General features: G+C 44.6%; 1 protein-coding gene across 1 annotated transcript in view; it reads right to left on the bottom strand.

Moving 5' to 3' along the window:
* Nucleotides 1–16,398, bottom strand: part of LOC142474485 (alanine aminotransferase 2-like) — an 89,220-nt gene that overhangs the window by 21,525 nt on the left and 51,297 nt on the right. The window contains exons 6-8 of the mRNA XM_075580870.1: nt 14,995–15,238; nt 12,129–12,208; nt 1,804–1,940 (exon numbers count right to left, since the gene is read on the bottom strand). Coding sequence (XP_075436985.1) covers nt 1,804–1,940; nt 12,129–12,208; nt 14,995–15,238 — 461 coding nt within the window. The remainder of the gene's footprint in view (nt 1–1,803; nt 1,941–12,128; nt 12,209–14,994; nt 15,239–16,398) is intronic.

The following is a 16,398-nucleotide window of genomic DNA, read 5'->3' as shown; positions in this document are numbered from 1 at the left end:
CCTCCCTCCCACCCAAGAGCCCCTGGCCCCCTCCGTCCCTAAGTGCCCCTGGCCCCCTCCGTCCCTCCCTCCCTCCCACCCACCCAAGTGCCCCTGGCCCCCTCCGTCCCTCCCTCCCACCCACCCAAGTGCCCCTGGCCCCATCCGTCCCTCCCTCCCACCCACCCAAGTTCCCCTGGCCCCCTCCGTCCCTCCCTCCCACCCACCAAGTGCCCCTGACCCCCTCCGTCCCTCCCTCCCACCCAAGTGCCCCTGGCCCCCTCTGTCCCTCCCTCCCACCCAAGTGCCCCTGGCCCCCTCCGTCCCTCCCTCCCACCCAAGTGCCCCTGGCCCCCTCCGTTCCTCCCTCCCACCCAAGTGCCCCTGGCCCCCTCCGTCCCTCCCTCCCACCCAAGTGCCCCTGGCCCCCTCCGTCCCTCCCTCCCACCCAAGTGCCCCAGGCCCCCTCAGTCCCTCCCTCCCACCCAAGTGCCCCTGGCCCCCTCTCCAGTCACTCACATCCGTCGTTGCCTGTAATTCACTGTTTGTGTCTGTGTGCATATAGGGGAGAGCGAGTGTGTGTGTGTGTGTATCTGTATCAGTGTGTGTGTGTGTGTGTATCTGTATCAGTGTGTGTGTGTGTGTGTGTGTGTGTGTGTGTGTGTGTGTGTGTAGCAGAGTCTCTGTGTGGCTGTGTGTGTGTATCAGAGGCTGTGTGTATGTATCAGTGTGTGTGTCAGTGGCTGCGTGTGTCAGTGGCTGTGTGTGTGTATCAGTGGCTGTGTGTGTGTATCAGTGGCTGTGTGTGTGCCTGTGTGTGTATCAGTGACTGTGTGTGTGTGTGTGTGTGTGTGTGTGTGTGTGTGTGTGTGTGTGTATCAGTGGCTGTGTGTGTGTCTGTGCAGGCCCTATAGGCCAGTATAGGTGATAAAAATTTTAGTGGGTCACGAAGGAGAAGTTCAAAAATAACCGGGTCACGGAAAAAAAAAGTTTGGGAAACGCTGCCCTAGAGGACCCTATCTGAGGTTGGGGCGGGGGGAGGGGGAAGGCGTTACAACGTGCATGCAAGAGACGTGTGCAGAGGTACGCAATGGAGACAGTTTTTAAGGTGAAATTAAAATAAGGCTTTATTTATTTATTTATTTATAAAATATTTTACCAGGAAGTAAACCTCTCGTGTTCACGTATGTCCTGTTCCTTTAAATAGCACAGCACACAGAAATATACGAAAACAACAAACGCCTATCCCTGTGTACGGGTAACTTACTTCCCCAGTACCTATCTGCAGGGCTGGAGGGATTATCCCATTACCACCCTATTCCCCAAAGTCTCAAGAGATACCTTACAGCAGGTGGCCCTTCATGTCGGTCTCTGGTATGTTCCTGGGTCCAGGAATATAGGTCTCTGGGTGTCTTGATCTCAGCACAGCCTTTCTGCTCAAGACCTCTCTCCTCTTGTCAGCACCTTTGTGTACTGAGGAAAATCTCCCTCCTGTTTCTGGGAACAGGCTTTTTCTAACAGAGTCTTAATCAGCCAGGTGGAGTCTGACTAATTGCAGGTGTGCAATTAACCAGCACACTGCTGGATTAGAGGCCCGTTTCTTTATCAGGGATAAGTCCCTGTTACAGGGCACTTACTGTATATGGGGTCTCTCTCTTAGCTCCAGTTATGCCAAACGGAAATGTCTTATTTGAGAAAGAATTGTGCAAGTGTGGACCGAAGCTGGTAAGTTTTGTCAAATTGTGCAATTGTTTTGTACACCGCGGCATAAAGCCAGCAATGCACCACAGCGTCACTGGCAGGACAGGGGGACATTATACTCACTCTCCGATGACTCCCTTGGAGATGGAATAGACTGACACAAGTTGTACTCGCTCTGAGAACTGAGGTCCCATCTCAAACAGAACCTTCTTAAACGAGTGGAAAGTGCAGCCCGGAGCAAAGACATTGTCCTGGTAAACCTGGATGAGGGAAGGGAATAAAATGTCTGAGAGAGGCGTTACATGTCACAAAGCCATGTATAGGGCAGGGGTGGGCAACTCCCGTCCTCAAGGGCCACTAACAGGGCAGGTTTTCAGGATATCCCTGCTTCAGCACAGGAGGTGCAGTCTCCGAATGTGCCACCTGTGCTGAAGCAGGGATATCCTGAAAACCTGACCAGTTTGGGGGTTTTGACAACTGGAATTCCGGTATAGAGTAATCTCTCACTTTGTGTTTCACCCTGCTGAGATAGACACAGACTAAATAGGACAGAGATAGAAGAACGTATGGCTTGCCGTAGCATGACACAGAGATAGAAGAACGTATGGCTCGCCATAGGATGACACAGATAGAAGACCGTATGGCTCGCGGTAGAGTGAGACAGAGATAGAAGAACGTATGGCTCGCCGTAGAATGTCAGAGAAATAGAAGAACGTATGGCTCGCCGTAGAGTGACACAGAGATAGAAGAACGTATGGCTCGCCGTAGAGTGACACAGAGATAGAAGAACATATGGCTCGCCGTAGAGTGACACAGAGATAGAAGAACATATGGCTCACCATAGAGTGACAGAGATAGAAGAACGTATGTGTAAGGTTAAAACTGTCTTCTGCCAAGCTCTGGAATTGATAAGGTTAAACAGAATACGCTGGCCTTGCTATTTTCACGGGAGGCTATTGTAAATAGCTTTAGACCAACTGTTCAGTGCCTGTCAAAATGTTGTTAAAACAAGACTACAGAGGATAGGACTGCCTTATAAGTCACCATTGTATATGTCTCTTGCTCAGCAGTTAAATGTTTTAAGCTCTACAGAAAAGGCATTATGTGAAGGATACATGTAAATTTAGATGTGTACCCATATTTGTAACAGATGACAACTGTATTTTTGTCCCTGCCTTGTGTATAAAAACCTGCTTGTGAACCATTAAAATTTAGTTGTAAGAACTCAGCCAAGGCGCCTCTCTGAATTCTTACGGCTCCGAGCTCGTATGCTATACTATTTGAAAGCATCCCATATTCCGTTGCGTTCTAGTGCTCCCGGGAGAAGTTTTGTTTTGCTTGCCCTAGATAACCTGATCTGTAGAGATCTAACAGTTTTGGTGACAGAAGTGGAATTTCGCACAGGAAAAAGGGTGAGTAAAGATTCTTTTTATTTGTCTCTCACCTTTTCCTCTGCGAAACTAAGCAACCTAAATTTATAAGGGCAAAAGAACATAAGGTGAGAGTCCTTATTGTTTAATCGTGGGTAAGTCCCTTTAATAAAGGGTAAGTCCCCGATTTATGTAACAAAGGGTGAGAGTCCCTATTGTTTTATCGAGGGTAAGTCTCTGATTTATGTAACAAAGGGTGAGTCCCTATTGTTTAATCAAGTGTAAGTCCCTGATAAGTAAAACGGACGGTATATGATTTCAAATAGCATGGCAATATAAGTTAAGTTAAGTTAAAATTGTTTAAAGTTAAGTTAATAATTGTTTATTAATACGTGCGCATAAAGTGTTAAGATTTATTTCCTGTATAAACTCATTATGGGCACTAACATTTTGTCATCTAATGAACTTACCCTAACCTGTCAGCCCTCTCCCTCGCTGTCAGTGGCAAAATCAGCTGTCTCTCTCTCGCCTGTATGTATTGTAATAAGCAGCTGCAAGTAGCCCCCACCTTTTTTTCCTCCAGCTATTTTTACACAGGCATAGGAATGTACCAAAATCGTGAATGACAGCATGGCTCTTAGGAAAAACGAACATGCAAACTCAAATTATTTGTGCAACATTAACTGAGTATGAGTATATATTAAGTTTAAATTAATAATATTTTCCCGTCTGAATTGAAAAGTGGAAAACAAGAGTATAACAGGTATATGTTTCTTTTTCCCTCAGAATGTTTTATTTTTAAGTATGGATATGGTAAAAAAGAAAAAGGTTGATTGATTGAGTAATCCCTGTGTGTGTGCTTGTAAGAATCTGGGTGAATTCTATCTATGTGAAAGTGTTATTTGCATTGAATAATAAGAATACCGGTGTATTGTATGTATACAAAATGACTATTCAGAACTTGCAAATGATTCTAAAATAAGAATATAATTAATTGCTCATGATTGAAATTTAATTTTTAAAAGGTGTACACCACCACTATAATATAAACTAATTTACACTGAGCAGGGGAAAGTTTTGGGTATCTGTGGAGAAAAAGAATAAAGAAAGGATGAATTATTTTTGTAAACAGTCCAGTCACTGGAATAATAAGGATGTTTATCGTACTGGCCAGGCGATTTATTTCCTTAACCAGAATTATAATTATTTTCCTCTAAATCTCCACAGATAAAATCAGGTGAATAAGTTATATAGTTTAACAGGCAAAATATATTCTAGACACAAAGCTAACTAGAAGTTCAGCATTTTAAAAAATTAGTTTAAAAAAAAAAAAAAAAAGTTATGATATGAAGAAAAAAAAGGATATCTTTATTAATTTATTCTGCAGGATCAAACTGTTTTGTTTTCCTATTTATTAAAATAGGTGAGAAAATATGTGTCTGTTATTTTTTTGTAAAAACTGGTTGAATGTGTGAAAGAAGCGTAAAATTCTGTTTGTTTTGTATCTGCGCTCTGTGCTCTTTTTGTGTATAATCAGTAACTAAACTATCTAAAAGTATATGTTAAAGCCTACAATTTTCTGTTTAACAAAGATCCAGTTTTAATTTTTGAATACCAGAAACATTGTCGGGCTGTGTGAAGAGCTGCATATTTCAAGCTGTCCCAAATTGTATTGCAGTAACCAGTAATTAACCATTTTTTTCTGTTACAAGGTTTTGGCAGGAAGCCCAGAGAGTTATTTGAGCTTGTTATATGGCTTGAAATAGAAACAGGTGTAAATTGATTAATATAGAGTTCCAATAAACAGAGGACAGTAACCCAGAATGAGCACTCTAAACACCTGGTGGGTGGGTAACGAAGTGGTTAAAACTTAAATCTTTAATATCCGTGTAAAATAATGGGGATTAAAACAAATATTAAACGCTCAGATCCTATAGTATGAACACAATGTAATGTTCTGGATCACTGATGAACTGCATAGAATCACTAGTGTATTGCAGTGGGAACAGGTGGATAAAGTAACCACTAGTCCAATGTAATCAGCACAGAAACTCTAGTGCTGAGGTACGTATAAGTGTGCAGACCCCGAAATAGCAGTAAAGCAACGTACAAGGAAAACGGCCCCTGACCAGGTCTGCCAGTATACTAATAATAATAATAATAATAGCATGTTCTTCTATAGTGCTGCTAGTTGTACGCAGCGCTTTGCAGAGACATTTTTGCAGGCACAGGTCCCTGCCCCGTGGAGCTTACAATCTACGTTTTTGGTGCCTGAGGCACAGGGAGATAGAGTGACTTGCCCGGAGTCTCGGGGAGCCGACACTGGGAATTGAGCCAGGCTCCCCTGCTTCGAGCTCTCAGTACCAGTCGGTGTCGTTACTCACTGAGCAGCTCTGTCTCATATACTAGAGGGTTCTCTATGGAATTATTTTTCTGCAAAGTTGATCAAATATTTAATATTTTATCATTTTTAACCATCTTTTTCTCTCAAATGTGTCCCACCTTTAAATCTGTGTCTATGAGTTTTTATGCTACAGGTTGTTCTTTCAGCAAATCAGATGCTATTTTGTGTTCTAAAAGTTTCTGTCAGAAGACTATAGCAGATTATATTTATATTCAGTAGGGTTCTTTTGAGATTTTTTTATGAAAATGTTATACCCAAAGGTTTTAGGTTAGTTTTGCTATACATCAAGCAATTCCATTAAGGTTATGCTTTAAATGCTGTTATCCTTTATGTGATATTGTTCACATGTAATACAAGTGAACAAAAGGAGGGTGTTATTGCTGTTATTATTGCTGGCTGCCCCTGAAACCATATGGCAAGGGCTGAGAGTGTCAGCTCTTGGCTCTTGGGTATAATATTTTACCTTACTATGTTGCCTGTAATTTTTCCTTTTTATACCCCCACATGGGTATAAACTAGGAACTGTGTATGTAGGGTTAACTGTGTAAGCCCAGTGGGCTAGTTAATGCATTCTCTGTGTATTCCCTTTGCCTCATGGGCCTGCAGCTGTCTGTGCAAGCTTATAAGTGGATTGCCTTGTATGGGTGGCCCCTTATGAGAAATAGCTGCACAGAATATGCTTATGAGAACAGAGTCTCCTGGCACATGAGGGGAAAGGGAGGTGATATTTTGGCCTGTCTTGTCTGTCAGCAAGGTATTCTTAGCTGGTGTCTTAGAGAAGAGAAGGTTTTAGAACCCAACATGATAGGTGCAAATAGTGGAGTGCAAGCTCTTGTGTCTACATGTTGGTTTTATGTGTTCTAAGCCTGCAATGCATTGTGTTTGTCCTGTGATTTAAACCCAGGTTGGTGAATTGGCATGTGAATTAACATGTGAATAAGCATTCCAATGCCCCAGCTTAGATATGGAGTGCCTGAAAGTGAACTGACCCTGTTATTTTCTATGTCATATTCCCTTAGCGGAACTGTGAAACTTCTTGTGTGTCAGTTTTAGGAGGATATTTGGGTGGAAATATAATTATTTTGGTTGCACAGGAGTTGTGGGGCCAAACTGCTGGTAGTCACTTAATTTTCCCCAGCAAGCAGGCATGATTTGACGGAACGCAGTGTGAATTACACCAGGGCCTCCCTGTGCCCCCAGACTCCTGGATTTCGAGTCCAAATCTCCCCAAGTTATTTTCCTAATAAGTATAAGGTCCCCCAAAGTATATTCTCTGTTTCTTGTGTTTGTGAAGTTTTCAAGGTCTTATCCGAATGAACCACCGTTTATTTTTCTGCCTGTTTTGCCTTGTGATTGATCCCTTAAATATAAAGGTGTATTTGGACTAGCCTAATGTGACAATCAGATATAATTTTCTCTCATGGGAAGACCAATGGTCACCCTAGGTACCTTGTAGATTTAATGTTGTATGATTATGCTCTAAACAGACGATTTTAATCAGCATCTATTGTGTGAAACTAATGCAATTGTCTGAGTGTCTCATGTCCAGGTGCAGTCCTTCCAATTAGATGAAGATAAAGGTGACGCAAAAGCGCTTTTCATCTAAAGTGGAGAGGTCTATTCCAGATTCTACCCAGTCAGAGAATTTTTCCTGGATCCATGTTACACAAGGGCACCCACAGTCGCTTCAAAATTAAACCTCAACAAAGGAGGGATGGCCTAAAGACACAGCCGTTCTCAGTTGGTGTTTTGGTTCATAAGAAAACCCGGCACTAACCAAAAAAAAAGGAGAAAAGTTCATAGGAAGAAAATTCGGACCTCAACATATGAACTTTGAACTTTTTAATAACCTTTCTTTTTACAGGTTTTATTATTTTAATTACAATGTTTATTCTATTAGGTTTATATACTGTAAGTGGTGTCCACATAAAGACGATAGGGTAGTAACAAGAATATTTTGTTATATAATGGAATCCTGGTAAACAAAGCCCACATCTTAGTGCAATATATCCCAATGTACTATACATACCGAATAAATTGCACCCCAGGAACACGAGAGTTATATTTAACCCCTTGGAAAAAGACAAGATGCTATAAGATATTTGTAGAACTATATATATAAGAAATTGGTTATGAAGGGAGTAGAAATACAAGTTTACCCTAGGGAAATTATTGACTCTGTGATAGAAGGATAGATAAATTATTATCCTGCAACTAGACCAGGTTATGTTATTTGGGAAAGTGGTTCCAGTGTTTGAAGATAGAGATGAGGGTTGGGATTTGTTGGGACTTGGTGGTTAGATTATTTCGCTGGGAGCGAAGCTAGTGGATGTTTTTGTATGTGTGTCTGTCCTACTCATTACTCTCTGTGTTATGAACAGCAAAACTTTGGTCCTGAAGTGCATTGCAACCCCCCCACCGATGCTATGTCTCTTTTTGGTGATGAAGATGTCAGCAGTCCCCCAGAAGAAGAGACCGAAAAAAAAGAAATCAACTGGGCCGATACAATGGCCAGAAAGGAATCAAGTTATGCACCATGGGACTATTTTTTTGGTCCGGCAGGACAATGATATGGTTAACTGTTCTTTAAAAAGACTGTCTCTAAAGGAAGAGGGGGCTGAGAAGATTGGAAAAGAGGAAGGTGGGGAGGTCACCCAAGGGCGTGTGTCAACCACAAGGAAAGGATCACAAGTCAACCATTTTGCCTATGGCAGCCATTTTGTCTGTTCCGATATTCTGAGTAAATGTAGTATGTAAGATGTATGTGTTGGGCAGTCGCTCCTAGGAAATATTAACCCACACCAACCCCCACTTATGATCAGAAATAGAATTTAAATAATGTTCATCATACCTAAGCAAAGAATACGAAATTGAAAGGCATTAATTATTAAAAAATAGCTCAGTTAAGAGAATAGCGGGAGGTCTAATACCCTGTTAGGAATGTATGATTTATATGCAAAAGGGGATTTTTCAGTAGTCAATATAAATGTTGTTTTTCACGATACTAAAAGACGCTATTTTTAAGGTTCAGCAATAGATAAGGACAGTAGTTTTGCAAAATTGTATGGCATTGGGTTATCTGATGGTAGCACAAGGAGGGGTTTGTAAATTAGTGGGTAAAGAATGCCGTTCTTATATTAACACCCAATCAAAAAGTATCCACCATGATATGGTGAAGAAAAAATGTGAACTAGCGCTAAAGTGTAATACACAGTGTGATATTCAAAATCTTATAATAAAGGTTGGCTGCCCGGTGATACTGCCAGTACTAACAGAATAAACTAAAATAAAGAAAAACCTGGCGCCAGATAGTCAGTGGAATGTCCTGTACTCCTCAAGGGAACCGCACACTTGCTCGACAGACCATGCAAAGAAAAGAACACAAACAAACAAAAATCATAGCGCAACACTGTAGGGTAAGCAGTATAGAACTAATACACATAAACAGTTAAGAATCCTAGCGATAATTAAAACAATTTTTTATTATTAAAAAGAACTATGCCAAGACCGACTATGGCAAATACAAAGAACCGCAGGTCATCCGGAGCACAAAAATTGGAGCCCTACTTACATACAGCAAGATTAAGCTCGCATGGTAGGAACAAGTCCTAAGTAGAGATGATCTCCCTGGCGGGTGATGCCTCTGCTCCACTGCGGATCAGACACCAGTCAGTCCTTCGATGGTAACCGGAACAGCTCCGGCCGTGGGGGCTGGTGTGCGGGGTCCACAGCTCTGCACCGCGTGTAGACACACGCCTCACTTCCTCCTACGGAACAACAGGAAGTCTCTGCGCGCCCGCGCGCGATAGTGCCTGTTGTCTTAAAGGAACAGCTGGCTAGCTGAAGGGAAAGCTGGGCTCCAATGCCAAATGTCCTCAAACGTCCAAAGTCAGTCAGATAGTGGCTGACTGACTGACTTTGGACGTTTGAGGACATTTGGCATTGGAGCCCAGCTTTCCCTTCAGCTAGCCAGCTGTTCCTTTAAGACAACAGGCACTATCGCGCGCGGGCGCGCAGAGACTTCCTGTTGTTCCGTAGGAGGAAGTGAGGCGTGTGTCTACACGCGGTGCAGAGCTGTGGACCCCGCACACCAGCCCCCACGGCCGGAGCTGTTCCGGTTACCATCGAAGGACTGACTGGTGTCTGAGCCGCAGTGGAGCAGAGGCATCACCCGCCAGGGAGATCATCTCTACTTAGGACTTGTTCCTACCATGCGAGCTTAATCTTGCTGTATGTAAGTAGGGCTCCAATTTTTGTGCTCCGGATGACCTGCGGTTCTTTGTATTTGCCATAGTCGGTCTTGGCATAGTTCTTTTTAATAATAAAAAATTGTTTTAATTATCGCTAGGATTCTTAACTGTTTATGTGTATTAGTTCTATACTGCTTACCCTACAGTGTTGCGCTATGATTTTTGTTTGTTTGTGTTCTTTTCTTTGCATGGTCTGTCGAGCAAGTGTGCGGTTCCCTTGAGGAGTACAGGACATTCCACTGACTATCTGGCGCCAGGTTTTTCTTTATCCACCATGATATGGATACTCTAGCAGAAATTTAATCTAGAATGAGAGAGGAAACAAAAGAGTTTGATTTTACATTTGGCCTTGAAAATTGGCTCGGTGTATTGGGAATTAAATTCTTTATGTAATCGCAGGTTTATTACTCTGTGTGTATGAATTAATCTAGATGGCTAAAAGTGTAATCAGCTCTATTTTTGCCAAAGAAAGATGTTTCTGCTTCTAGCTCGACCATTATGTATATGCCTCCCACAAAGAGAGCGAGAAATACCAATAGTCTTGGTACTCGTCAACCACCCATATGTTCATCTCTGATTATCAAACGAGATACCTAAAAGAGATAGGTTTCTGCAGGCACATGGTCTCTTGGAGGTTTCTTCCTTGGAGTTTTTCCTCTCCTGAGTGGTTTGCAGAAGAATAAATGGGATTGGTCAATTGATTTGTTCTTTCAGAACAAAAGGAGTGATGTAAGGTTAAAACTGTCTTCTGCCAAGCTCTGGAATTGATAAGGTTAAACAGAATACGCTGGCCTTGCTATTTTCACGGGAGGCTATTGTAAATAGCTTTAGACCAACTGTTCAGTGCCTGTCAAAATGTTGTTAAAACAAGACTACAGAGGATAGGACTGCCTTATAAGTCACCATTGTATATGTCTCTTGCTCAGCAGTTAAATGTTTTAAGCTCTACAGAAAAGGCATTATGTGAAGGATACATGTAAATTTAGATGTGTACCCATATTTGTAACAGATGACAACTATATTTTTGTCCCTGCCTTGTGTATAAAAACCTGCTTGTGAACCATTAAAATTAGTTGTAAGAACTCAGCCAAGGCGCCTCTCTGAATTCTTACGGCTCCGAGCTCGTATGCTATACTATTTGAAAGCATCCCATATTCCGTTGCGTTCTAGTGCTCCCGGGAGAAGTTTTGTTTTGCTTGCCCTAGATGACCTGATCTGTAGAGATCTAACAGTATGGCTCGCCGTAGAGTGGCACAGAGATAGAAGAACATATGGCTCGCGGTAATGTGACACAGAGATAGAAGATTGTATGGCTCGCCTTAGAGTGACACAGGGATAGAAGAACGTATGGCTCGCCGTAGTGTGACACAGAGATAGAGGAATGTATTGTTCTCTGTAGAGTGGCACAGATATTAAAGAGCTGTGGTGGATTTGAGGAGTGAGACTGCCTTCCACTGGGGAACACTGTCCTGCGATGAGACAGTCTTCCAGTGAATGAGACTGCATTCCAATGAGTGAGACTCCCTCCAAGGGATTTAGACTATTTCTAGAGAGGGAGACTACCATCCAATCAGTGAGACTAACCCTAATGAGTGAGACTGCCATCCAATCAGTGGGACTAACCCTAATGAGTGAGACTACCATCCAATCAGTGAGACTAACCCTAATGAGTGAGACTGCCATCCAATCAGTGAGACTGCCATCCAATCATTGAGGCTGCCATCCAATCAGTGAGACTGCCATCCAATAAGTGAGACTGCCATCCAATCAGTGAGACTGCCATCCAATCCGTGAGACTAACCCTATTGAGTGAGACTGCCATCCAATGAGTGAGACTGCCCCTAATTAGTGAGACTGCCATCCAATCAGTGAGACTGCCATCCAATCAGTGAGACTACCCCTAATTAGTGAGACTGCCATCCAATCAGTGAGACTGCCCTAATTAGTGAGACTGCCATCCAATCAGTGAGACTGCCCCTAATTAGTGAGACTGCCATCCAATCAGTGAGACTGCCATCCAATCAGTGAGACTGCCCCTAATTAGTGCGACTGCCATCCAATGAGTGAGACTGCCATCCAATGAGTGAGACTGCCATCCAATGAGTGAGACTGCCATCCAATGAGTGAGACTGCCATCCAATGAGTGAGACTGCCATCCAATGAGTGAGACTGCCATCCAATGAGTGAGACTGCCCCTAATTAGTGAGACTGCCATCCAATCAGTGAGACTGCACCTAATTAGTGAGACTGCAATCTAATCAGTGAGACTAGCCCTAATGAGTGAGACTGCCATCCAATCAGTGAGACTGCCCTAATTCATGAGACTGCCATCCAATGAGTGAGGCTTGACAGACAGTTCCCCCATCACCAAGGTTCACTCCACTGAGTATAAGGTGCTAATATCAACAAGAATCGCCAGCCTACCTCATCAGCGAACAGGAGCAGGTTTTCTTCAGCAGCCAATCGGATCACGTCTTCTATACATTCCCTGCTCAGGACCTGGCCTGTAAAAGGTTAATGTGTAATCAGGTGCAGAACGCACCGGGAACCCCAGATTTGTGATAACAGATGTCAATGCGTCACCATCCTGCCCCTCAGAACATGAACGTGCTGGCGTATGGAGTGATACTGAGTATGACTGCCCCGCCGACCACTTCAAGCTTTTTTTATTGCTTTTAGCAGGAAAGATACTTTTGGATAAGCATCTAGTACCTCTATAGCATACAGCTGGCAATGTGTAGAGATACTCGGCATTGATGTATTTTCAGGTGGGCTAAAATGTCCTCTTTGAGCTGAACCTACAGCTTCCGCTTGTGGACGATGCTCATTCAGCTGCCCGGCAGCTTATGGCCCATTCAAGGTCAGCATTGACGTGGCAGCCTCACATCTCGCAGAGCGAGTAGCTGCCAGAACCAGCGCCCGCACATACCCTCCTGAATCGGGTCAGAGTTTACGAGTTCACTCGGTGGGCTGAGAGTGGGGAGAGTTGGTTGTACACACCCACATTGGCATTTATGGCTGTATTTATAAGGCACTTATACCACAGCACAATAGGAGATTCTGACTACATACAGTACCAGACGGTTGAGCACATTCATGAATATGTGCACAGGCATACCCAATGAGCCACACCGTTTCTTGGTATCTGGTATCAATAAGAGCATTAACTTCACCTTCTACTTCAGTGGCTGTACTGTTATCTTGTGGTATAGAGTATTATCCTTATAATGTTGTGGCACAGTACCTGACGGTTGAGCACATTCATGAATATGTGCATAGGCATTCACAATTAACCACACCGGTCTGGGTATCTGTTAGCCACATCACCTACTGCCAGCAAGTTAATGTATAAGCTCTGACCTCTGAGCCATACTTGTGTTTATATTAGGGAGGTGATAACACCATCTCCTCGTGTCTGTTCCCCCCCAGAACTCTCACTAAGGGAAATCTGTATACCAGCTCCCTTTTTTGAACAATTGATTTAATCCTTCTCAATTGTTCTTATCTATTTACAATCCGGAGTGTCACATACACTCTAATTTTTGGATTATATATGTGTGTACTGTTTGGAATTTAAATCTCATTATTTTAATCAGTTAAACATTAAAGATAAGAGTTTTTAATTAGTTTCATATTACATTTAGGGTATTGAGTTCTTTAGTTAGGGTTCTTGCCTCTTCGCTGTTCTACTGGCCCATTCAACAGAACAGGCAACATGGCTAAATGCCACTTACAAAATATGGACCCCTTCAGTGCCACAGGGTGCTGCCCCCTCCGTGGCCACAGACCTCCTGGCCACTGATTGACCACGTGACCACCCTTCGGAGCCATCATGTGACCTCTTCCGGGTTCAGGGCGCGGAAGTGGGGGGTGGGGGGGGGGGCGGTGAGTGTCCTTAAGTAATGGTGTAATTCCATAAGTGAATGTGTAGGTGGGGAGTGTCCTTAAGTAATGGTGCTATTCTATAAGTGAATGTGTAGGGAGGGGGGAGTGTCCTTAAGTAATGGTGCTATTCCATAAGTGAATGTGTAGGGGGGGAGTGTCCTTAAGTAATGGTGCTATTCCATAAGTGAATGTGTAAGTGGGGGAGTGTCCTTAAGTAATGGTGCTATTCCATAAGTGAATGTGTAGGGGGGGAGGAGGAGTGTCCTTAAGTAATGGTGCTATTCCATAAGTGAATGTGTAGGGGGGAGGAGTGTCCTTAAGAAATGGTGCTATTCCATAAGTGAATGTGTAGGGGGGAGGAGGAGTGTCCTTAAGTAATGGTGCTATTCCATACGTGAATGTGTAGGGGGGGAGGAGGAGTGTCCTTAAGTAATGGTGCTATTCCATAAGTGAATGTGTAGGGGGGAGTGTCCTTAAGTAATGGTGCTATTCCATAAGTGAATGTTTAGGGGGGTGTCCTTAAGTAATGGTGCTATTCCATAAGTGAATGTGTAGGGGGGAGTGTCCTTAAGTTATGGTGCTATTCCATAAGTGAATGTGTAAGTGGGGGAGTGTCCTTAAGTAATGGTGCTATTCCATAAGTGAATGTGTAAGTGGGGGAGTGTCCTTAAGTAATGGTGCTATTCCATAAGTGAATGTGTAAGGGGGGAGTGTCCTTAAGTAATGGTGCTATTCCATAAGTGAATGTTTAGGGGGTATGTCCTTAAGTAATGGTGCTATTCCATAAGTGAATGTGTAGGGGGGAGTGTCCTTAAGTAATGGCGCTATTCCATAAGTGAATGTGTAGGGGGGAGTGTCCTTAAGTAATGGTGCTATTCCATAAGTGAATGTGTAAGTGGGGGAGTGTCCTTAAGTAATGGTGCTATTCCATAAGTGAATGTGCAGGGGGGAGTGTCCTTAAGTAATGGCGCTATTCCATAAGTGAATGTGTAGGGGGGTGGGTGTCCTTAAGTAATGGTGCTATTCCATAAGTGAATGTGTAAGGGGGTGAGTGTCCTTAAGTAATGGTGCTATTCCATATGTGAATGTGTAAGGGGGGGGTGTCCTTAAGTAATGGTGCTATTCCATATGTGAATGTGTAAGGGGGGGGTGTCCTTAAGTAATGGTGCTATTCCATATGTGAATGTGTAAGGGGGGGGGGTGTCCTTAAGTAATTATGCTATTCCATAAGTGAATGTGTAGGGGGGAGTGTCCTTAAGTAATGGTGCTATTCCATAAGTAAATGTGTCTTTGCACTGGTGTTTTTTATTCTCTTTAGATTGTAAGCTCCTATGGGCGGGTGAATCCTTACCCCCCCCCCCCTTGTACCTACGCCATGTGTATAGCTAGATATTAATGACATTACCGGTTGGGTTCCCCGGGTTGGTGATGCACAGGACCTTGGGGTTGCAGTGTTCCCTGGCTGCGTACAGAGACTCCCGTACACTGTGCACATTCAGTGCCCATCTGCACTCCTCGTCCAGGCTGTATTCCACCTTCACTGAACCGGCCATCACAATGGCGCCCGCGTAGACCGGGCACTGCGGCACCGAGATCAGGATGCCTGTTCTCAACGGCTCCTCTTTATTGACCAATAAAGAAAGCACACACTGCGGAGAGAGCAGGAGAGCGACCGTTAGCTCACAGGATGCAGTGCACACACTGCAGAGAGAGCAGGGGAGTGACATGTGAGCTCACAGGATGCAGTGCACACACTGCGGAGAGAGCAGGGGAGCGACATGTGAGCTCACAGGATGCAGCGCACACACTGCGGAGAGAGCAGGGGAGTGACATGTGAGCTCACAGGATGCAGTGCACACACTGCGGAGAGTGCAGGGGAGCCACTGTTAGCTCACAGGATGCAGTGCACACACTGCGGAGAGAGAAGGGGAGCGACATGTGAGCTCACAGGATAAAGTGCACACACTGCGGAGAGAGCAGGGGAGCGACCGTTAGCTCACAGGATGCAGTGCACACACTGCAGAGAGAGCAGGGGAGCGATATGTGAGCTCACAGGATGCAGTGCACACTGCGGAGAGAGCAGGGGAGCGACCCGTGAGCTCACAGGATGCAGTGCACACTGCGGAGAGGGCAGGGGAGCGACCCGTGAGCTCACAGTATGCAGTGCAAACACTGCGGAGAGAGCAGGGGAGCGACCATTAGCTCACAGAATGCAGTGCACACTGTGGAGAGAGCAGGGGAGTGACCCGAGAGCTCACAGGATGCAGTGCACACACTGTGGAGAGAGCAGAGGAGCAACACGTGAGCTCACAGCATGCAGTGCACACTGCGGAGAGAGCAAGGGAGCAACCCGTGAGCTCACAGCATGCAGTGCACACAGCGGAGAGAGCAAGGGAGCAACCCGTGAGCTCACAGCATGCAGTGCACACACTGCGGAGAGAGCAAGGGAGCAACCTCTGAGCTCACAGGATGCAGTGCACACATTGCAGAGAGAGCAGGGGAGCGACCTGTGAGCTCACAGGATGCAGTGCACACACTGCGGAGAGAGCAGGTGAGCGACCTGTGAGCTCATAGGATGCAGTGCACACACTGCGGAGAGAGCAGGAGAGCGACCCATGAGCTCACAGCATGCAGTGCACACTGCGGAGAGAGAAGGGGAGCGACCCGTGAGTTCACAGCATGCAGTGCACACACTGCGGAGAGAGCAGGGGAGCGACCGTTAGCTCACAGGATGCAGTGCACACACTGCGGAGAGGGCAGGGGAGCGACTAGAGAGCTCACAGCATGCAGTGCACACACTGCGGAGAGA

This window comes from Ascaphus truei, chromosome 2 (assembly GCF_040206685.1).
Source record: "Ascaphus truei isolate aAscTru1 chromosome 2, aAscTru1.hap1, whole genome shotgun sequence".
In the NCBI taxonomy this organism is placed as follows: domain Eukaryota; kingdom Metazoa; phylum Chordata; class Amphibia; order Anura; family Ascaphidae; genus Ascaphus; species Ascaphus truei.
The sequence above is the reverse complement of the archived record's forward strand: the minus strand, read 5'-3'. Positions and strand labels throughout refer to the sequence as shown.